This window comes from Dryobates pubescens, chromosome 1 (assembly GCF_014839835.1).
Source record: "Dryobates pubescens isolate bDryPub1 chromosome 1, bDryPub1.pri, whole genome shotgun sequence".
NCBI classification, from domain to species: domain Eukaryota; kingdom Metazoa; phylum Chordata; class Aves; order Piciformes; family Picidae; genus Dryobates; species Dryobates pubescens.
The window spans coordinates 31813728-31835717 of record NC_071612.1 but is presented as its reverse complement, the minus strand read 5'-3'; the positions used below and the strand labels follow the sequence as shown (position 1 = coordinate 31835717).

Genomic DNA, 21990 nt, shown 5'->3' with positions numbered 1-21990 from the left:
ATCATAGAATCACAGAACTGTCAGGGTTGGAAGGGACCTCAAGGATCATCCAGTTCCATGGGTCCGGACACTTCACACTAGATCAGGTTGCTAGATAATTGTAACCATTAACCTCTAAGATGTAAATGTTTACAACACAGCAGTGTAAACTGCACTTCATGCTTCATCCATGTTTGTGATAAATGTTCTCCTCCTTCCCTTGGACAGGAATGGCTTTCCATCAGGAAAAGGTCACCTGCTGAAGCGCCTGGGATGGGACATAACTAATGGTCCAAAACCTGCCGTCTGAATTTTTGCAGCAAGCCATGAAACTGGGATCAGACTCACAACTCCAAGTGTGGAGAGCAGTCCTGCTACTTAGGCAGCCTCCATCAAACCTCAGACAACCAAAGCATGAGCTGATAAAACAGCTAATCACAGAATGGTCTGGGTTGGAAGGGACCTCCAAAGCTCATCCAGTCCAACCCCCTCTGCAGTCAGCAGGGACATCCCCAACTAGATCAGGTTGCACAGAGCCCTGTCCAGCCTCACCTTGAATATCTCCACAGATGGAGCCTCAACCACCTCCCTGGGCAGCCTGTTCCAGAGTTCCACTACCCTCATGGGGCAGAACTTGTTCCTCACATCCAATCTCAATCTGCTCTGCTCTAGTTTGAATCCACTGCCCCTGGTCCTGTCCCTGAAGGCCTTTGCAAACAGTCTCTCTGCAGAGGGAGCAACCAGGGAGCAATCAGCACAGGGAGAAGCAGATTTCAAAGCACCGCTTGGTAACAAATGGTCCTGGTACACTTCAGTGAAGAATCATAAAAGTCCCGGTGCTTGTGTCCTGCACTCTGCAGGAGCAGTTGTCCTTTGAAGCTGCTCTCCCCCGTGTTGTTTTGTGCACGGTTGTAGCTAGAAGGGAATTGGGGCGAGGCTGCCGAGACAAAAGGCAGAGATGAAAGGGAAGCAGAGCCTTGCTTGGTAAACACACGTAGAGCTTTGCTGGAGGTACAGCTGATAATCAGCAAGCCAGTTAAAAGCCAGTGTTTATCAGCGACTGCATTTCAATGCACTCTCCTCTAAACAATTGTCCCTCTCTGTCGTTTGGAAGTGACCTCGGAGGTCAGGAGAAGCAAAATGTAACAGTTCATCTCCTCCTCTCGTCATGGCTTTTTCTTCCTTTCCTTTATATATACTGGAAAACAAATATTTACTGGAAAATAAATATTTACGGCAGATCCTCAGCACATCCAAGGCAGGACACGGGTCTAGCAGGCAGGAGACACAGCAGTGTCTGCTTGGAGAGTGCACTTCACAGAGTCACGGAAACATTCAGGCTGGAAAAGCCTCTCGGGATCACCAAGCCCAACCCAGAACCCTGCTCTGCAAGGCTCAGCCCTAAAACCATAGCCCCAAGCACCACATCCAAACCACCTTCAAACACATCCGGGCTTGGGGACTCCACCACCTCCCTGCCCAGCACATTCCAATCCCTGACCACTCTTGTCCTGACAAAATGTTTCCTAATGTCCAGCCTAAACTCTCCCAGTCACAGCCTGAGGCCATTCCCTCTTGTGCTATCACTAATCACCTGGGAGAAGAGACCAGCAGCAGCCTCTCCACAAGGTCCTTTCAGGGAGCTGTAGACAGCCAGGAGGTCTCCCCTCAGCCTCCTCTGTTTCACACTAACCATCCCCAGCTCCTTCAGTCTCTCTTCATCAGATTTATTCTCCAGGCCCTTCCCAGCTTCCTTGCCCTCCTCTGCCCTGGCTCCAGCACCTCCACATCTGTCTTGTGTTGAGCTGCCCAAAATTGGACACAGCACTCAAGGTGTGGCCTGAGCAGAGCTGAGTGCCAGGGGACAATCCCCTCCCTGCTGCTGCTGGACACAGCATTGCTGATCCCAGCCAGGATGCCTTTGGCTTTCTTGGCCCCCTGGGCACACTGCTGGCTCCTCTTCAGCTGCTTGTCCATGAGCACCCCCAGGTCCCTTTCTGCCAGCAGCTTTCCAGCCACACTGCCCCAAGCCTGCAGCATTGCCTGGGGTTGTTATGCCCCAAGTGCAGGACCTGGCACTTGGCCTTGCTGAAGCTCCTCCTGGTAACGTTGGCCATGGATCCAATCTATCCAAGTGCCTCTGCAGAGCCTCCCTGTCCTGGTGCAGACCAACACTGACACCTAACTTGGTGCCATCTGAGAACTCACTGCTGACACACTCTGTGTCTTCATCAAGGTCATCAATAAAGATGTGAAACAGAAGTGGTCCCAGCACTGAGGCCTGAGGAGCACCACTGGTGACTGGCTGCCTGCTGAAGGCTGACCTGCTCCTGTGGTCAGAAAATGTTGCCTGCCCAAGCCACAGGGCCACAGTTGTGCTTGAAGCACTGGCCAGTTTGTTAGGAAGGAGGAAGAAAACAGCTCCAATTAAACCCAAGTGCTGTTTAGTTAATGGCAAAGCTCCCACTGACTTCAAAGAAACCCAGCCTGGCCTGTTTATGGGTTGTAGCCCAGCTTAACAACCTCGGCTGCACGAGAGCCCTCTTGACATCTTCTCTTCTCTAAAGCCAGGCAGCAGCCACAATTGTGTGAGCTGTGCCTCCCCTGTGGCGTGGGGAGAGCCTCCTCAGGACCAATCTCCCAGCACACCACCACCATCACTGCTGCTAGAGAAGGACTTGCTCACTGCAGACTGTCACAGCATCAACCAGGTTGGAAGAGATTTCCAAGATCATCAAGTCCAACTGATCACCCAACCCTAACTAATCAACCAGACCATGGCACCAAGTGCCTCATACAGTCCCAGCCTTTTCTTAACCACCTCCAGGGACTATGAGGAGAGGCTGAGGGATCTGGGGTTGTTTAGCCTGGAGAAGAGGAGGCTCAGGAGAGACCTTATTGCTCTCTACAACTCCCTGAAGGGAGGTTGTAGCCAGGTGGGGGTTGGTCTCTTCTCCCAGGCAAGCAGCACCAGAACAAGAGCACACAGTCTCAAGATGTGCCAGGGAAAGTTTAGACTTGACCTTAGAAAGAAGTTCTTCACAGAAATTGTGATTCTCTCCTTTCTCCAGCACCTTGGTTGCTTGGCTGATTGCTGTTGGCACTGGCCTAAAAGGCAGTTGCCCCCTTGCACTCTGTAGATGGAGACAGGCTGTCATGAGGGCAGCAGCTTGGCCAAGAGTGGTCCCTGAGCTGTGACACAGGCAAGAGAGCTGCTGGAAGCCAGACTTCACTCTTGGTGCTACATGCAGCCAAGCCCTGAGAGCAGATCTCTGCCAAGATTTACGTGCACGCTTTACAGCAAGAGCTGCTCCCTTCAAAGACAATATTCCTGCCCTGCCAGAGTAAGCTCAGGACAAAAATCACCTTACAATTAATCAGAATTCAAATCAGTTAGCCACCCCTCTTTCAGTCTCAAGCCACAAAGCAACCCCACTGAATGCAGCAGGCAGCAGACTCATCAAATCACACACACATAGGAAAGTTCCTCTGCACTGAAGCCCAGCCAACAAACACCGCCTTGGTTGTGAGCAGGACCATGTGCTGTGTTAAGACTCTGGGCAGGCCCTAGGTCTCCTGCTTTACTCTTGCACTAATGTCTGTGTCAAAAACACCAAATAACATTTTAAGCCTGCCAAAGCCTAGAGTTTAAAGATCTTAGAGTTGCAAGTGATGTTCAGTTAAACCTTCATCAGAAACACATGAGAAATCCAAGCTGACAGCCTCATACCCCAACAAAAGGGCAAACAAACACTCCAGCCACGACTGCAGCAGACCAAAAGCCCACAGTGCCTGAAACTCATTGTGTGCCCACCAGCTGAACTGACTGCCTGATCTATTGCCAGAGCATTTCCTGATCTAAGGCCTCCACTGCACACAAACAAAGCTAAAGGGAGCCAGGAACCATTCAGAATTGGGGATTGGATGTGGCACTTGGAGCCATGGCTTAGTTAATCAGGAGGTGTTGGGCGATTGGTTGGACTTGATGATCTCTGAGGTCTTTTCCAACCTGGTTGATTCTATGAATCTTTTTTTTTTTTCTTATTCTTCTTTTTTTTTTGGCTGTGATCTTCCCTGGAACATGCCCAAATGGTAGGCACTGGAGGGAAGCCTACAGCACACCCACTCAGGCACTTATGTATCACCCATCTTCTGTGGCATACTGGAAATCCCCCTAAAAGATGAGACCTATGCAACAAAACAGAATCCATTAGTCTTTAAAGGAGTGTGGCAAGGTCAGCATGTGCTGGAAGGTGTCCGGAGAAGGGCCATGAGGATGAGCAGAGGGCTGGAGATGCTCTGCTATGGAGACAGACTGAGGGAGTTGGGGCTGTTCAGGCTGGAGAAGAGAAGGCTCCAAGGAGACCTAATTGTGGCCTTCCAGGATCTGAAGGGGGCTCCAAGAAAGCTGGGAAGGAACTTTTAGGGTGTCAGGGAGTGATAGGACTGGGGGGGAATGGAGCGAAACTAGAAATGGATAGATTGAGATTGGATGTTAGGAAGAAGTTCTTGCCCATGAGGGTGGTGAGAGACTGGCACAGGTTGCCCAGGGAGGTGGTGGAAGCCTCATGCCTGGAGGTTTTTGCAGCCAGGCTGGATGTGGCTGTGAGCAACCTGCTGTAGTGTGAGGTGTCCCTGCCCATGGCAGGGGGTTTGGAACTGGCTGATCCTTGAGGTCCCTTCCAATCCTGACAATTCTGTGATTCTATGATCTCAACTAGAACTCTATTTTTCCCAAGTGTTGTAAAACCTTCAGCCTCTCAGCCACCCAAAATAATGTTGGACTGACTGCTGGATTTCCTATCTAACACCTCTTGGTCCAGGAAGAGTGAGTTAGGATGCAGGGCGTGGTATCAATTAATCAGCTCAACATGGGCAGAGCTGGGAGGTGCTCAGAGCTTCACTAGAAACCATCCAGGAACAATAGAAGCTAATTGCTGCCCCACACATATCTCCCCAGGGAAATCATTACCCCATTAGGAAGTGCTGCCTTGCAGATGCATGACTTGTTGGGCGCTAGATACTGCTAGCTACCCAGCATTGGCTCTGCTCTCTGGTTTAACTTCTGTTGCTCCAGTCCCATCTAACTAAAGGGCTGTGACTGTGCCTTTGTGGAGAAGGAAAACTAAAATAAGGTCAGCAGGCACTGGTGTATTTCTTTACACATCAAAACACTGAATGATGTGGTGGTGGGTTGTTAAAAGACTCAACCTTCAGACGTGGGCATTTTAAAGCCTTTGGGAAATGCGGAGCTGGGCCTTGTCTGCTGCCTGCCAGCTGTGCACTCCATCTGACAGCTGCTTCACAACAAAGAGCTCCTTAAGGACACATCTGGCTGCCTGGCAGGCAGGATGGATTGAAGCCAGCCCTCCCTGTCCACCTCTCTGATGCACCTCTGGTAGGGGTGGCCAGGGGACCAGCTTGCAAGGGCTTGCATAAGTGACACTGAGAGGTGAGTGGAAAGGAACCAGAGATGGGACTTGAACTGCAGTGAAATGAACAAATTCAGCTCCTGCAAGGACATGCCTTGCTTTGAAGGTAGTGCAAAGAGTAACTCTGAGCAAGCTCAGGAAAGGCATTTTCAAAGTCCTGCTGCATTGGGTCCTGCTTCCAAAACTCATCTATTTCACTACCAGAGTCTCACTACCTTATACAGAAAGCATGTGCAAGGTTAAAGGCACTAAACACAGGGTGCAAGAAGGTGCTGAGGAGCAGCTACATTGCTCTCTGCTCCCTATTTGCCCACCAGAGCCTCTCTGCCTTATGCCCAAAGCATGTGCCAGTGTAAAGGCACTAAACACAGGGTGCAAGAAGGTGCTGAGGAGCAGCTACATTGCTCTCTGCTCCTAAAACTCATCTCCTTGCCCACCAGAGCCTCTCTGCATTATGCCCAAAGCATGTGCCAATCTAAAGGCACTAAACACAGGGTGCAAGAGGGTGCTGAGGAGCAGCTGTGGGGACAGTTTGGTAACATGAACCCTAGTATCTCAGCAAGGTGGTTGCTCTGTGCCAGGTGGCCCTGGTCTGGCCATGCTGCACATCACTGGCTCTTGTAGTTCCCATCCCATCCAAGTGCCAGCTGCTGCCAGAGCAAACCCAGCACGGTTTGGTCCAAAGCTCCACAGAATGGCTCCATGCTTGCAGGGGCCATGGAGACCACAGCTGATGTCTGCTGCCCAACTGCCAGGGGGGCAGAGTGTGAGATCGAGGGAGGTTCTCCTCCCCCTCTACTCCACCCTGGTGAGACCTCACCTGGAATACTGCATCCAGTTCTGGACTCCCTAGTTCAGGAGGGACAGGGATCTGCTGGAGAGACTCCAACAGAGAGCTACCAGCCTGATTAAGGGACTGGAGCATGATTAAGGGACTGGAGAGATTGAGAGCCCTGGGGTTTTTTAGTCTGGAGAAGAGAACACTGAGAGGTGATTTAATCAATGTCTATCAATATCTGAGGGCTGGGGGTCAGGAGGGAGGGGACAGGCTCTGCTCAGTTGCACCCTGGGATAGGGCAAGGGGCAATGGGGAGAAACTCCAGGTCCACCTCAACATGAGGAGGAACTTCTTCACTGTAAGGGTCACAGAGCCCTGGAGCAGGCTGCCCAGAGAGGTTGTGGAGTCTCCCTCCAGAGCCCCATCTGGATGTGTTCCTGTGTGACCTGTGCTGGATTCTATGGTGCTGCTCTGGCAGGAGGGTTGGACTGGATGATCTCTGGAGGTCCCTTCCAACCCCTAACATCCTGTGAGCCTCTGAACTTAAGAAACAAGCTACAGACTAATAAATACTGTAACTTTGAAGCTGCTCATGAGAGGTCAGTGAATGAAAGCTTTTTGCCTGAAGACTTCTCTCCAGATGGAGGAACTTCAGATGAGCCTCTGATTTCCACTGGAGCTTGTTGCCCTGTGCTGGCTCACACTGCCATCCGTGCCCACTGCCAGGACTCCGTGTACACTTCAGCCCCCAGGCCCACCACTGCCCTTTGCCTTGCCCTTCGCTTCCCACCCCAGATGGAATCAGAGCAGAAGCAGTGTGCAAAGGAGGAACACAGCTTCTGTATGTCCATGGCAAAATGAGCCACAGCTCTTCTGGTGACAGAGAACAGAGACACCACCCCCAGACACCCGAATACCACCTGCCCTCCCACTCCCCTGTCCCAGGGATGGCAGACACCACACCAGCACCCATGGCCTCACCTTGCTGGGGTTGTTTCTCTCAGCAGGACAGGGCTGGGGGTTGCCATAACTCCATCCTGTCTCCTGCAAGATATCTGGGGTCTGCTGCCTTGTCTGCCGTGACACGATGAAGTGGACCTGCTTCTCGCTGGCCTGCGGGAGGAGGTACAGCGTGAATCCCACCACCTCAGCACCACAGACCCCTGTGCTTCAGCCCCTGAGGGGCCACCAAGAGCTCTGAAACCCTCCCTACCTGTGCTTCAGCCCCTGAGGGGCCACCAAGAGCTCTGAAACCCTCCCTACCTGCACCAAGTTTGGCTGGAATTATCAGTCCACCACAGTTAGTGATCATAGAGTGGTCTGAGTTGGAAGGAACCTCCAAAGCTCATCCAGTCCACCCCCCTCTGCAGTCAGCAGGGACATCCCCAAACAGATCAGGTTGCCCAGAGCCCTGTAGAGCTTCACCTTGAATATCTCCAGAGATGGGGTCTCAAGCTCCTCCCTGGGCAACCAGTTCCAGTGTCCCACTGCCTTCATGGTGCAGAACTTGTTCCTAGCATCCAATCTAAAGCTGCTCTGCTCTAGTTTGAAGCCATTGCCCCTGATCCTATCTCCAGGGATGGGGCCTCAAGTTCCTCCTTGGACAACCTGTTCCAGTGTTCCATCACCCTCATGGTAAAGAACGTGTTGATGATCAGCTCTTGCACACTGCAGACACCACTGCAGAGCAGCAATGTGCCTGCCATTGGACAGACAGACAACCAGAGCTCCTGCTGCTGGATGGGCACTCTGAAAAAGGTGCAGCTAACCCTGTAAAGAGAGATGTGCCCCAGCCCTGCCTGCTGAAAGTGGGGAATGGAGAATGTGACTGGGTCCACCTGCATGCAATGAGCATGACAAATGTAAGGCAGCTGAGAGAAAGGGATGTACAGCCACTGGAGAAGGAAAATCCTGCACATCAGAGCACAGAGAAAGAGGAAAGGCACAAGCAAGTACATAGATTAATGGTATTTAGGGTGGGAAACTAGCCCAGACTCTCACTCTAGGAACAGGAACTGCAAAAACCAACCCAAAATAAGCTCAAAGTGCTTCTGGTTCCAGTGCAGTCAAGATACTTAGGTGCCTAAGACATGCTTCAAAGCTTCTGCTGAGATGTTTGCTCATTGCTTTTAGGCTTGTCTGTGAGCATGGTATCAATGTTACTAATTCTGCATCCAGGTGAATCTCTTCTGTCTCACTGAATCAGCACTTTCCCTAGGAGCAGTCCTGGGCCCCTCAGTTTAGGAAGGATGTTGAGATGCTGGAATGTGTCCAGAGAAGGGCAACAAAGCTGGGGAGGGGTCTGGAGCACAGCCCTGTGAGGAGAGGCTGAGGGAGCTGGGGTTGCTTAGCCTGGAGAAGGGGAGGCTCAGAGGAGACCTTCTTGCTCTCTACAACTACCTGAAGGGAGGTTGCAGCCAGGTGGGGGTTGGTCTCTTCTCCCAGGCAACCAGCACCAGAACAAGAGGACACAGACTCAAGATGCACCAGGGGAGGTTCAGGCTGGATGTGAGGAAGAAATTCTTCCCAGAGAGAGAGAGATTGGCCATTGGAGTGTGCTGCCCAGGGAGGTGGTGGAGTCACCATCCCAGGAGGTACATAAGAAGAGCCTGGAGGAGGCACTTGGTGCCATGGTTTAGTTGATTAGATGGTGCTGGGTGATAGGTTGGACACAGTGATCTCTGAGGTCTTTTCCAACCTGGTCAATTCAATTCAATTCAATTCTATCCTATCCTATCCTATCCTATCCTATCCTATCCTATCCTATCCTATCCTAAGACTCCATTCTTCCCACAGCCAGGCTGATGGAAATCACTTCAAGACAGCAACACAAAAGACAGAGCTGAGAGGGAGTAGAGTTTCATAGATGTCTGCCACAAGGGCAAACCAACATATTGAACTGTGCAGAAATAGCCTCACTGCTAGAAAACATAGTCAGAAGATAAAAAAAATTTAATCCTTTAATCTCCTCCTCTCCAGGTTAAAGACCCTGATGCTGTGGCAGGCAGGAAGGGCTCTTAACAGTTGGTCTCCAGAGGGATTCCTGCCTGCCTGCCCTGGGTCAGTACTAAGAAACTCTCAGTATGTAAAATGGAACCCACCATAAGTAGCCTGGAGGTCTGAACCCTCTGGATGTGCAGTAGCAATGCTTGCTGCTACCACAGCCCCAGGAGCATCAGCCCTCCAGACTCTCTTAGAATACAATAGAACAGATTTAACCAGGTTGGAAAACACCTTGGAGATCATCTAGTCTAACCTATCACCCAGCACCATCTAATCAACTAAACCATGGCACCAAGTGCCTCATTCAGGCTCTTCTTAAACACCTTCAGTGATGGGGACTCCACCACCTCCCTGGGCAGCACACTCCAATGGCCAATCTCTCTTGCTGGGAAGAATTTCTTCCTCACCTCCAGCCTAAGCCTCCCCTGGTGCAGCTTGAGACAGTGTCCTCTTGTTCTGGTGCTGCTTGCCTGAGAGAAGAGATCAAACCCCACTGGGCTGCAACCTCCCTTCAGGCAGTTGTAGAGTGCAATAAGTTCTCCTCTGAGCCTCCTCTTCCCCAGGCTAAGCAACCCCAGCTCCCTCAGCCTCTCCTCACAGAGCTGTGCTCCAGACCCCTCCCCAGCTTTGCTGTCCTTGCTGGTGTGCTGATGTGCTCTACTTGCTTGTCCAGGGAAAGCTGGCACAGAATAAGAATCCAACCCCGGATCTGGTTGCACTGCTGAAACAAAATCTCCCACAGACAATTAACAGAAGGCAGAGGAGGCCCCCTGGGATCTTTGTGGGTTTTATTTTATGGTTTGGTTTGTCTTTCCTGAGAGTTAAAAAATGCTTTGGAGGGGAAAAAAAAAGGTCACTGTAATTAAAAATTAACAACTGACCTCCCCCTAAACCTTCAGCTCCAGTCCTGAAATCTGCATCTCCAAGCTGTGTTGTATCCAAGGAAGAGAATCACAGAGTTGTTTAGGCTGGAAGAGACCTTTAAGATCATTGAGTCCAACTCTTAACCCAGCACTGCTAGGTCATCACCAAACCATGGCTCTCAGCACGACATCTGCACAGGGACTCCACCAGTGCCCTGGACAGCCTGTTCCAGGCCCTGACAGCCCTTTGGGGGAAGAAATTGTTCTTCATGCCCAAACTTAGCCTCCCGGAGTAACTTGAGGCCATGCCCTCTTGCCCTGTCACTTGCTCCTCACTCCAGCCTCCTTTCAGGGAGCTGTAGAGAGCCTCCTCTTCTCTACACTAAACACCCCCAGCTCCCTCAGCTGCTCCTCACCAGCCCTGTTCTCCAGAGCCTGGTAGGTGGTACCCTGGAAAGTGGTACCTCAGTCAAAAACGTGCACTTCCTTCTTACTTTCCCAATATCTTAGAGGATAATAGGTCCTTTCTTTTCACCAGCAACTCAGATCTCCACAGCTTCATAATCACAGAATTAATCAGGCTGGAAGAGACCTCCAAGACCATCAAGTCCAAATGATCATCCAACCCTATCTAATTAACCAGACCATGGCACTAAGTGCCTCATCCAGGCTTTGCTTAAACACTTTGCTTTCTTCCTAACATCCAGCCCAAACCTCCCCCTGCACAGCTTGAGACTGTGTCCACTTGTTCTGGTGCTGCTTGCCTGGGAGAAGAGACCAACCCCCACCTGGCTACAACCTCCCTTCAGGGAGTTGTGGACAGCAGTAAGGTCTCCCCTGAGCCTCCTCTTCTCCAGGCTAAACACCCCCAGCTCCCTCAGCCTCTCCTCACAGGGCTGCGCTACAGACCCCTCCCCAGCCTTGCTGCCCTTCTCTGGACACCTTCCAGCAACTCAACATCTTTCTTGAATGGAGAGGCCCAGAACTGGACACAGACCTCAAGATGTCATTTGGAAGACACCCCCCCACACTCCCCCAAAACGATTTTCCAGGTATTTTTACCAGCTGTGGTTTTATGGACCATTACTTCCCAAACACAAGTGGGTACCCAGAAGCAGAGTGTTGCACCTCAGGAGAAAGGGAACCACCCTGGTCTCTAGTTTGAACCACGGTTGAGATGGAACTGAACAATACAAAGCTAAGCCCCCTAAGAGCCCATGGCCTCAGGAAAGTCCCCTTTTCCCTGACACAAACAGCTTCAACTTCTGCAGCTTCTGTTTTAAACCTCATCTGCTGCCACATGGCTGGTCTCAACGTTGGTTATTTAGAGGAAGGTTGTAAATGTGATTAATCCTTGTAGAACCACTAGCAAGAGTTCAGCAAGAGTCTCTGCTGCAATGTCACATTTGTCTCCAGGTCAGTCAAGTTAAGTAATTTCTCAGAAGCCCAGAGGGCTTTGAAAAGTTATCCAAACAGCTTTTGTATTTACTTACTTCCACATCAAACCCCATTAATGTTTCTAATGATCAGAATATTAATTACTCCCTGCCTCCCTCCCTGCCTTTTACCACTTCTCCCCTCCCCAATTCCTTCTCTGTTTTTGATGATAAAACAAGAATTAAAAGAAATTAGATTAGCTTTGAGCCTGAGTGCAAGTAATAACTGAAACAAGAGCTGGAGCTCCTCTCCTAACTGAGGGAGTTGGGGTTGTGCATTCTGGAGAAGAGAAGGCTCCAAGGAGACCTCATTGTAGCTTTCCTGTATCTGAAGGGGGCTACGAGAAAGCTGGGGAGGGACTTCTGAGGGTGTCAGGGAGTGATAGGACTAGGGGGGATAGAGCAAAACTAGAAATGGGCAGATTCAGGTGGGATGTTAGGAAGAAGTTGTCCCCCATGAGGGTGGTGAGAGACTGGCACAGGTTGCCCAGGGAGGTGGTGGCAGCCTCATCCCTGGAGGTTTTTGCAGCCAGGCTGGATGTGGCTGTGAGCAACCTGCTGTAGTGTGAGGTGTCCCTGGCCATGGCAGGGGGGTTGGGAATGGCTGATCCTTGAGGTCCCTTCCAACCCTGACAATTCTGTGATTCTATGAATCTATTAGAATTAAAATTCATGTCATGGCCACAGCAAATGAAGCTGGGAGGCAAGGGCAGAGTGGCAACCCAGTGAACACCCAGTAGGTAAATGCATCCAGAAAAAGGCAGCAGTGCTGCTCTCAGCAGCAGCTTCCCCATCTCTTGCAGGGCTGATGGAGCATGGGTGCACTCCTCATCAGGACTTGTGTACTGCTGGTGTCACTTGTGATACAAGGGGTGCAGCTGCCCTGAACTGTGGTGGGGAACAGGGGAGCGAGGAGAGCAAACAACTGGGGGCAGTATGGCCTGGCTCACCCCATGCAGCTGCAGCTTGGCTTGCTGTGCCCACACCAGTGCCCACCCATCTCTCACCTTGTGCCTTTCCTTGTTGCTCCCATGGCAAACAGATGTGGAATGTGATGTTACTGAGATGAGAAGCGCCACATCTGACACAAGGCCATGACTAAAGATGACACAACAAATGGGGAGCAGCGAGCTCCCAAGCATCACGAGGTGTGCATGTTCCTGGCCAGCACCCAGGTGCTTCCATTCCAGCTCTTGTGACTGAGCCTCTGCACAGCCAGGCACCTAACCTAGCCATCAACAGCTGGTCTACTCCAAGGTAAAATTGCTGAAGGACCAGATTTACCACAGGTTTACACTGGTTAGAAATCAAACCCAATCAGAAATCTGATGTTCTCCCAGCTGCACTTGGCCTAGCCTCCACCACTAGTAGTGAGGGTTAGCTCTGTTTAGAAACCACAGAATCACAGAACTGTCAGGGTTAGAAGGGACCTCAAGGATCAGCCAGTTCCAACCCCCCTGCCATGGGCAGGGACACCTCACACTGCATCAGGTTGCTCACAGCCACATCCAGCCTGGATGCAAAAACCTCCAGGGCTGAGGCTTCCACCACCTCCCTGGGCAACCTGTGCCAGTGTCTCACTACCCTCATGGGGAACAACTTCTTCCTAATATCCAGTCTGAATCTACCCACTTCCATAGTGGAAAGAAACTGACCACAGAATTGCAGAATGTCAGGGCCTGGAAGGGACCTCCACAGGATCAGAGGATGCTAGGGATTGGAAGGGATCCAAAAAGATCATCCAGTCCAACCCCGCTGACAGAGCAGGACCATAGAATCCAGCACAGGTCACACACAGGTCACACACATCCAGCTTCCAGGTGGGGCTTGAAAGTCTCCAGAGAAGGAGGCTCCACAGCCTCTCTAGTCAGCCTGTTCCAGTGCTCTGTGACCCTCACAGTGAAGAAGTTTTTCCTCATGTTGAGGTGGAACCTCCAGTGCTGTAGTTTCTCTCCATTGCCCCTTGTCCTATCCCAGGGTGCAACTGAGCAGAGCCTGTCCCCTCCCTCCTGACCCCCAGCCCTCAGATATTTATAAACATCTATCAAATTCCTCCTCAATCTTCTCTTCTCTACACTATACAGCCTCCAGAGATCATTGAGTTCCAAAGCAGGACCTGATGGTGTACCTGAAGCTCCCAGCACTATTGAAGGCCCCACTGCATTGTGAGCAAAGCTCTGTGAGGTCTCCACAGGCAGGATGCTGTTGAGAAATCAGAGCACAACGTGAAACATCCCTTCGTGTAAGGAGCAAATGCAAAACACTTGTGGCATCAGTATAATGTTTTCTCTCTGGCCTAAACATGGAAACAGGAAAGGCAAATGATGATTGATGAAAAATCATGACCAAAAAAAAAAGAAAGAAAGGGAAAAAAAAAGATCCAGGATCTGGGAATTTTGCACCAGGCCAATGTGGTTCACGGAGCTCACAGCACAGCGATGCAATCCTGGCGCTTTGGAAAGCTGAGCTCCCTTCCCTCTCCCCTTTTGATGGGCATGTTGTTTAAATTCCCAGGGACTGGTGTGCATTTCAAGCATTATCATCACTACCATCCCCTCTCTGGAAGCCACTCAGTGCTTCAGCTGTGTTTTCAGACCCCTGCGTGTGAGCGGTGCCATCAGTCGTTTCTTCCGTGCCACCCCTCGGCTGCCCGTGGGCTCTGCCTATGGAGCACTCTTGCATTCTTTTGCAGCCATGCAGAACACCAAATTTTTTAGAAAGGCTTTCCTTCCAGGCTTGCTCCCCTCAGAGAATTTAAATCTCTCCCACTGCTGCCTGTTAGTGAGATCTGGACAGGCTGGACAGCTGGGTGCAGGCAAACCTCATGAAGTTCAGTAAGGACAAGTGCGTTCTCCTGCATCTGGGGAGGAATAACAACAGGTACCAGGACAGGCTAGAGGCTGCCCTGCTGGAAAGACAGTGCAGGCTGGCCTGGCTTTTGGCAGATAGCATCACTCTTTGGGGATACACAGGGTTATAAGGGTGCTTATATTGATCTCTACCTTACAGAGTCTGATGGTAACAGAAATCACTGTTGAGACACCATGCCCATATTCACCCAAACCCAAGGATCTTTTGGAGGTGTAAATTCCCATTTGAGATGGACAAGTATCATAGTATCAGTCAGGGTTGGAAGGGACCACAAGGATCATCTAGTTCCAACCCCCCTGCCATGGGCAGGGACACCCCTCACTAGATCAGGCTGGCCAGAGCCTCATCCAGCCTGGGCTTAAACACCTCCAGGGACGGCGCCCCAACCACCTCCCTGGACAACCCATTCCAGGGCTTCACCACTCTCATGGGGAAGAACTTCCTCTTCACAGTCAGCCTGAATCTCCCCACCTCCAGCTTCATTCCATTACCCCTAGTCCTATCACTACCTGACACCCTCAGAAGTCCCTCCCCAGCCTTCTTGTAGCCCCCTTCAGATACTGGAAGGTCACCTCAGAGCCTTCTCCAGACTGAACAGCCCAACTCCTTCAGTCTGTCCTCATAGCAGAGCAGCTCCAGCCCTCTGCTCATCCTTGTGGCCCTCCTCTGGACACCTTCCAGCACCTCCAGATCCCTCTTGTAATAGGGGCTCCAGAACTGGATGCAGTACTCCAGGTGTCCTTCCCTCCCCCAAATCACAGGATCAAAGGCTCACAGTATGTTAGGGGTTGGAAGGGACCTCTGGAGATCACCCAGTCCAAACCCCTGCCAGAGCAGCACCATAGAATCCAGCACAGGTCACACAGGAACACATCCAGATGGGGCTCGAAAGTCTTCAGAGAAGGAGACTCCACAACCTCTCTGGGCAGCCTGCTCCAGGGCTCTGTGACCCTCACCTCATGTTGAGGTGGAACCTCCTGGGCTGGAGTTTCTATTCATTGTGCCTTGCCCTATCCCAGGGTGCAGCTGAGCAGAGCCTGTCCCCTTCCTCCTGACCCCCAGCCCTCAGATATTTATAGACATTGATCAGATCCCCTCCCAGTCTTCTCTTCTCCAGACTAAAAGGCCCCAGGGCTCTCAGCCTCTCCTCACCAGGCATTGCTCCAGTCCCTCAATCATCCTTGTAGCCCTCTGCTGGACTCTCTCGAGTAGATCCCTCTCCCTCTTGAACTAGAGATCCCCAAACCGGCTCCCCACATACCCACATATATTAAGTGTGGTCCCTGCTTGGCAAAGCTGATTTTGGCCAAGCTCGGCAAGCAGGGCTGAGAGCGGCAGTGACCAACCTGTATGAGCTGGGCGGCGCTCTCGGGGCTGCCGTAGCGGTGGTCGCGGCCGTTGATGGCCAGGACGCGGTCGTTCTCCTGCAGCTGCCCGTCGCGGGCGGCCACGCCGCCTTCCAGCAGGTTGAAAATGAACACCCCCGGCTCATCGGCCCTGCGCACCAGCTTGATCCCCAGCTGCTCGTCCGGGCTGCTCTTGTTCAGCACGACGTGGAAGCTGTCGTCCCTGCCGCGGTGAGCGTCGAGGGGGAGGCTGCTGTGCCGGCAGCGGTACCGCTGCTCCCGGAGCACCGTCAGGCGCAGCACATGGCAGGGCTGCTTCAGCAGGGACAGGGCGTAGTTGTGAGGCACATTTTTGACGTCCATGCCGTTCACCTGGAAGAGAGGAGTGTAAATCAGCAGCGGCAAGGCTGGCTGAGTGCTCTCTACAGCTACCTCAAAGGAAATTGTAGTCGGAGGGTGGGGGTGGTGTGTCAGGCTCTTCTCCTAGTCAGCCAATGACAGGACAAGAGGACATGGCAATACCACAGTACATTAGAGGTTGGAAGGGACCTCCAGAGATCATCCAGTCCAACCCCCCTGCCAGAGCAGCATCACCCAGGGCAGTCTGCACAGGAATGCATCCAGGTGGGGTTGGAAAGTCTCCAGAGAAGGAGACTCCACAACCTCTCTGGGCAGCCTGCTCCAGGGCTCTGGCACCCTCACTGCCAAGAAGTTTCTCCTCATGTTAAGCTGAAATTTTCTATGTTCAAGCTTGACCCTGTTGTTCCTTGTCTTATTACTGTGCACAACTGAAAAGAGCTTGGCCTCCCTCCACTTGACCCCCAGCCCTCATCTATTGATAGACATCGATCAGATCCCATCTCAGTCTTCTCCTCTCCAGACTAAACAGCCCCAGGGCTCTCAGTCTCTCTCCACAGGGGAAATGCTTAAGTCCCCTAATCATCCTTTGTTGGACTTTCTCCAGCAGGTCTCTTGAACTGGGGAGCCCAGAACTGGACACAGGATTGCAGGTGTGGTCTCAGCAGGGCAGAGTAGAGGAGGAGGAGAACCTCCCCAGCCCTGCTAGCCACACTTTTCTTGCTGCAGCTTAGGATGCCATTGGATCTCTTAGCCACAAGGGCACATTGCTGTCCCATGGGGAACTTGCTGTCCACCAGCACTCCAAGGTCTTTTTCTATGGAGCTGCTTTCCAGCAGGGCAGCCTCTAACCTGTACTGATGCATGGCCTGAAGCTGTGCCAGGGGAAGTTTAGGTTGGAAGCACTTCCTCACAGCAAGGCTGATTAGGATGAACTGCCCAGGGAGGTGGTGGAGTCTTTAAGAAAAGATTGGATGTGGCACTTGGTGGCATGGTTTAGCTGATATGGTGGTGTTAGGTCATAGGTTGGACTTGATGACCACAGAGATCTTTTCCAGCCTCAATAATTCTGTGGTTCTGTGATCTGAATTGGCACGGGAGTGGGCAGATCTCCTTACACAGATGTCTTCATACAAAGTGACATGTGCTATTTCAAACTGTGGCATGCAGGAGGCCAGGTTTGTGGTGCAGAACAGTCTTTCCCCCAAGGAAAGGACAATCTCTGCCTTTCCCCCTCCCCCTGGGCCCCCTCTTTCTGCCTGATAGTCTCTAGACAGACATTATTTTTCATCTTTGTTATTGCACTTTCCCAAGCTTCAAGTTCCTTTCATATATCTTAGTTTTACTCCACTGGCTTTGGTTTCAAATCTCCTTGTCAGCCTTTCCTTCCACTCCCACCACTTTTCTACTGCGTCATTTCATTATCAATATTCCAGGTGCAGCCTCACCAGGGTAAGAGCAGGAAAAAAAGAAAAAGAAAAAGAATGTTAAAAAAAAAGAAAAAAATGGGGGGGAAAGGAAGAAGAAAAAAAAAAAAAGGAAGGAAAAAAAAGGAAGAAGAAAAAAGGAAGAAGAAAAAAAGGAAGAAGAAAAAAGCAGAAAAAAAGGAAGAAGAAAAACAAGGAAGACAAAAAGAAGGAAGAAGGAAAAAAAAGGAAGAAGAGAGAAAAGGAAGAAGAAAAAAAGGAAGAAGAAAAAAAGGAAGAAGAAAAAAAGGAAGAAGAAAAAAAGGAAGAAGAAAAAAATGAAGAATAAAAAAAGGAATAAGAAAAAAATTAATAAGAAAAAAAGTAAGAATAAAAAAAGGAAGAAGAAAAAATGAAGAAGAAAAAAGGAATCAGAAAAAAGGAAGAAGAAAAAAAGGAAGAAGAAAAAAAGGAAGAAGAAAAAAAGGAAGAAGAAAAAAAGGAAGAAGAAAAAAAGGAAGAAGAAAAAAAGGAAGAAGAAAAAAAGGAAGAAGAAAAAAAGGAAGAAGAAAAAAAGGAAGAAATAAAAAAGGAAGAAGAAAAAAAGGAAGAAGAAAAAAGGAAAGAAAAAAGATTTTTAAAAAAAGAAGATCCTCACTAAAGCCTCTCCAATGAAACTGAAGAAAAAAAGGCCTCAAGCAGAAGTTCAAACAGCCTGGCTATTCACTCTGCTGATATATCACACCAGACAATTGAGCTTTTTACATTTCTCAGTGGTTTCCAGGTAAGGTTCAGCTCAGCTGGCAGTAAAACTGCATAAATGCCACTTCTTTAATTTGGCTGGAGAAAAAGGAAGAGGAAGAAAAGAGCTTGCAGTCAGCCCTGTCATATCCCTGCCTGCAGGAATGACTAGGCTAAATGAAAACCAGTTGTCAGGTTGTAATTTGTAGCTGGCTGGAGAGCCTGACTCAGACAAGTTATTTCCATGTAGCTTTACTCTGCCCAGGTTGAACCATTTAAACGTTCAGAAACATTTCCAAAATGCAACAGGAATGTTCCCCAGCATCAACTGAAGTGTTCAGCTGGCACTGGTTGTGGCAGACTCTGGGGGTGTGATGGGGCTGCCATCTGATGGGGGGAGAGGGGGACGACTGCACCCCTAGAGGCACAGCTCAGCTAACTTGGTTGCCAGCTGGGGTACCACAAACGGTGTGAGCTGCACCATTGTGGGGCTGATGCTGCTGAGAATCCACAGCAAATCCCTGGGCTGCCAGCCAGGGCTGGGGAGAGCTGAGCTGGGCCTGCCCATGCTTCCTGCTGCACTTTGGATGTGCCCTGCAGGAGGGGTTTTGGGGTCAGTTGTGCCATTAACTCTGCTGCTCTGTGCTGGCACCAGGACCAAGAGCCTCCCCAAAATACATGACTGGGTGACACTCATTTAGCTGCTGCCTGGCACCACAGTCCAGAGGTATGTTTCCACAGTGCCAGAGGGAAGCATGCACACATCATGATCCTTAGAAATCCCTTTGGCCACAGTCTGTCAGACATGGAGCAGGAGGTAGGCCACAACCCTGGCATGGGGTCAGCAAAAGTTAGGAAAGCAGAGTGGCTTTCAGGTGGTGCTCTGGACAGAACAGCATCCTTCATATTCACATGGAATATGTAGAAGGTCAGTAGGCCTGGGAGAACTACTCACTAACCCTATCAACAGGCAGCAAGCTGGGCATCCACAGTCCCACCTAGAAGACAACCCTGAGACATGCATGACAGTCTTGCAGGTTTCCAGCTCCTGTAGCCTCATCACAGCTAATGCCACAGTGGGTACCAGCAGCAGTGCATCCATGGCAGTGTGGTCCCCCAGTGAACAAAGCAGTCTGCTAAATCCTTTACCTACAGAATCACAGAGGGTTAGGGGTTGGAAGTGACCTCCAAAGGTCATCCAGTCCAACCCCCTACCAGAGCAGGAGCACCTAGGGCAGGTCACACAGGAACACATCCTGATGGGTTTTGAGTATCTCCAGAGAGGAAGACTCCACAACCCCCCTGGGCAGCCTGCTCCAGGGCTCTCTCACCCTCACAGGGAAGAAAATTCTTCCTCCTGTTTCCATGGTACATCCTCTGCCTCAGCTTCCACCACTGCCCCTTGCGCTGGCATTGGGCATCACCCAGCAGAGCCTGGCTCCAGCCTCTGGGCACTCACCCTGCACAGCTCCTTCTCTCCAAGCTACAGAGCTCTCAGCTCCCTCAGGTTCTCTTCACAAAGAAGATGTTCCATTGCCTTCATCATTTCTGTGGCTCTCCACTGGACTCTTTCAAACAGTTCCCTGAGGTCCTCCTTGATCTGTGGGCCCCAGAACTGGACACAATATTCCAGATGTGGCAGAGTAGAGAGGGAAAATTGGGGGGAAAAATTGGAAAACCTATGCTGAGCAATTTGCTGCCTCTGGACACACACTGGCACCAATATTTGAGTGGGGTGCTTTAGGATGCTTGGGTTCTACCTGGGTGAGCTGCAGCTGTATTTTCAGCTTCCAATATGAAGATTCCTTTGCTCTCCAACTACACACCACCAAAGCAAGGAACTGGCATTTTCTGTCATCACTCTTTTCTTCTAAGGCTTGAAGCATTCAGATAATTCAGCACCCTTGCAGAGCTCCAGAAGAGCTCTAGGGGCGACTAAGAGTGCAGCTCCCATTCAAAAGCTATTGTTGAAGCCACTGCTCCCAAGAGATATGACCTTTAATTATCTGGCCTGACTCTTGTTCAGCTCTTATACACATCTATAGGAAGAGCAGCAGAAACAGCAGCCAAAACTAGAAGTGGGTAGATTCAGATTGAATGGCAGGAAGAAGTTCTTCCCCATGTGGGTGGTGAGACACTGGCACAGGCTGCCCAGAGAGGTGGTGGGAGCCTCATGCCTGGAGGTTTTTGCAGCCAGGCTGGATGTGGCTGTGAGCAACCTGCTGTAGTGTGAGGTATCCCTGGCCATGGCAGGGGGCTTGGAACTGGCTGAGCCTTGAGGTCCCTTCCAACCCTGACAATTCTGTGATTCTATGAATGCTGCTTGAGTTTGTTCTTAGGAATGTCACCTGTGGCTGCTGGTACTCCCAAAATAGAGTGGGCAGCACCTCATGCTCTGCAGTGCTGAACACATCATGCAGAGGAGCTAGATGCTGAAATAACTTAGCCCTGATCAGCCCCCAGTCACCTGTTCTGGTGTAAGTGGGATGAAAGGCAATGGAAACCTCACTAAGTGAGATTTAAGCCCACGGTTAGTAGAAGAGCTGGGCAAAAAGCCCAGCCTCTGCTTGTAGGAAAAAATCCCTTTTGCACCAGAAGGTCAGAAATAGAATCACAGAATGACAGAATGCTCTGGGTTAGAAGGGACCTCGAAAGGTCACCTAGTCCAACCCCCTCTGCATTAAGCAGGGCCATCCCTGACTTAGATCAAATACCAAGACTGTTGTATCTACATTGCATGTTGAATCTGTCGTGGTTGGGAAGAAATCAGAGAGGCCTGGTAGTGAGCAGGAAAAGGAAATCTATGAGCCTCTAAACCTGCTGAAAGCAGTGAAACCCTCCCAGCCTGCAGAAGAACTTCCTGCAAGCATTGTTCTACCCCCCACAAAAACCCCAAACCCAGTACTGCGAATCTCACCCTCAAATTCATCTTACTCTTGCTTGGGGTACTTCTTATCTGGACTGTACCTTCAGGATCATGTCTCCAGGCAGTAATCTTCCATCTCTGGCAATGACCCCATCTCGATAGATGTGCTGGATGATGATGTGTGCTAGAGGAGTCTCGCTGCCTCCCACGATCCTGATGGCCAGGTTCTCATGGGGGTCGCTCCGGCTGATCTTGATGCAGGTGATTTCCCCATCTGGAATCAGGTGATACAGCCTGGGGAAACCTGGAAATGCACATGGTGAAGGCTTTTATTTAACATCACAGCTTGGCTTGCTTAAAACCAGCACTGGAGACCTTCAAGCACCTGCCAGGTACCCAAACTCAGGTTTATGTGTGGATGTAACTGATACTAAGTGGGGATGGAAGGATGCCTAGCTTGCTGAGAGGACTTCAGGGGATCTATTTAATTAAGACATTCAAAACTCTGGGCTGTTTTTTTTTTTTGTTGTGTTGGTTTGGGGGTTTGTGTTGTTTAGTTTAGATTCCCCCCCCAGAGAATCACCCAAAACATCTGGTTGGAAGAGACCTCAAAGATCATCGAGTCCAGCCTTCAACCCAGCAACATGCAGCCTCAAACTTCTGATGCAATCCATGCAGATAAAATGTAGTCAAACCCAGTTACCCTTGCCAATACTTTGAAGGAACAGAATACATTTTTAGTCACCAGAGACCCACTCCTTGATGGCCCTAAGGTGGGTGGGCTTGGGCACCTGAACAAACATCCACCTCTGCGGTGGTGGCTGCAGATGCTGCTTCCCAGCCTGCCATGTTCTCCATTTTTGGTGCCACTTGGCTTGTGGCATCCAAGGAAGTGGCTTTTCATAGACTCAT

General features: G+C 50.6%; 1 protein-coding gene across 1 annotated transcript in view; it reads right to left on the bottom strand.

The window, feature by feature from the left end:
• LNX1 (ligand of numb-protein X 1) overlaps positions 1-21990 on the bottom strand; it is an 83863-nt gene that overhangs the window by 16294 nt on the left and 45579 nt on the right. The window contains exons 4-6 of the mRNA XM_054163424.1: positions 21180-21382; positions 15709-16080; positions 7171-7302 (exon numbers count right to left, since the gene is read on the bottom strand). Coding sequence (XP_054019399.1) covers positions 7171-7302; positions 15709-16080; positions 21180-21382 — 707 coding nt within the window. The remainder of the gene's footprint in view (positions 1-7170; positions 7303-15708; positions 16081-21179; positions 21383-21990) is intronic.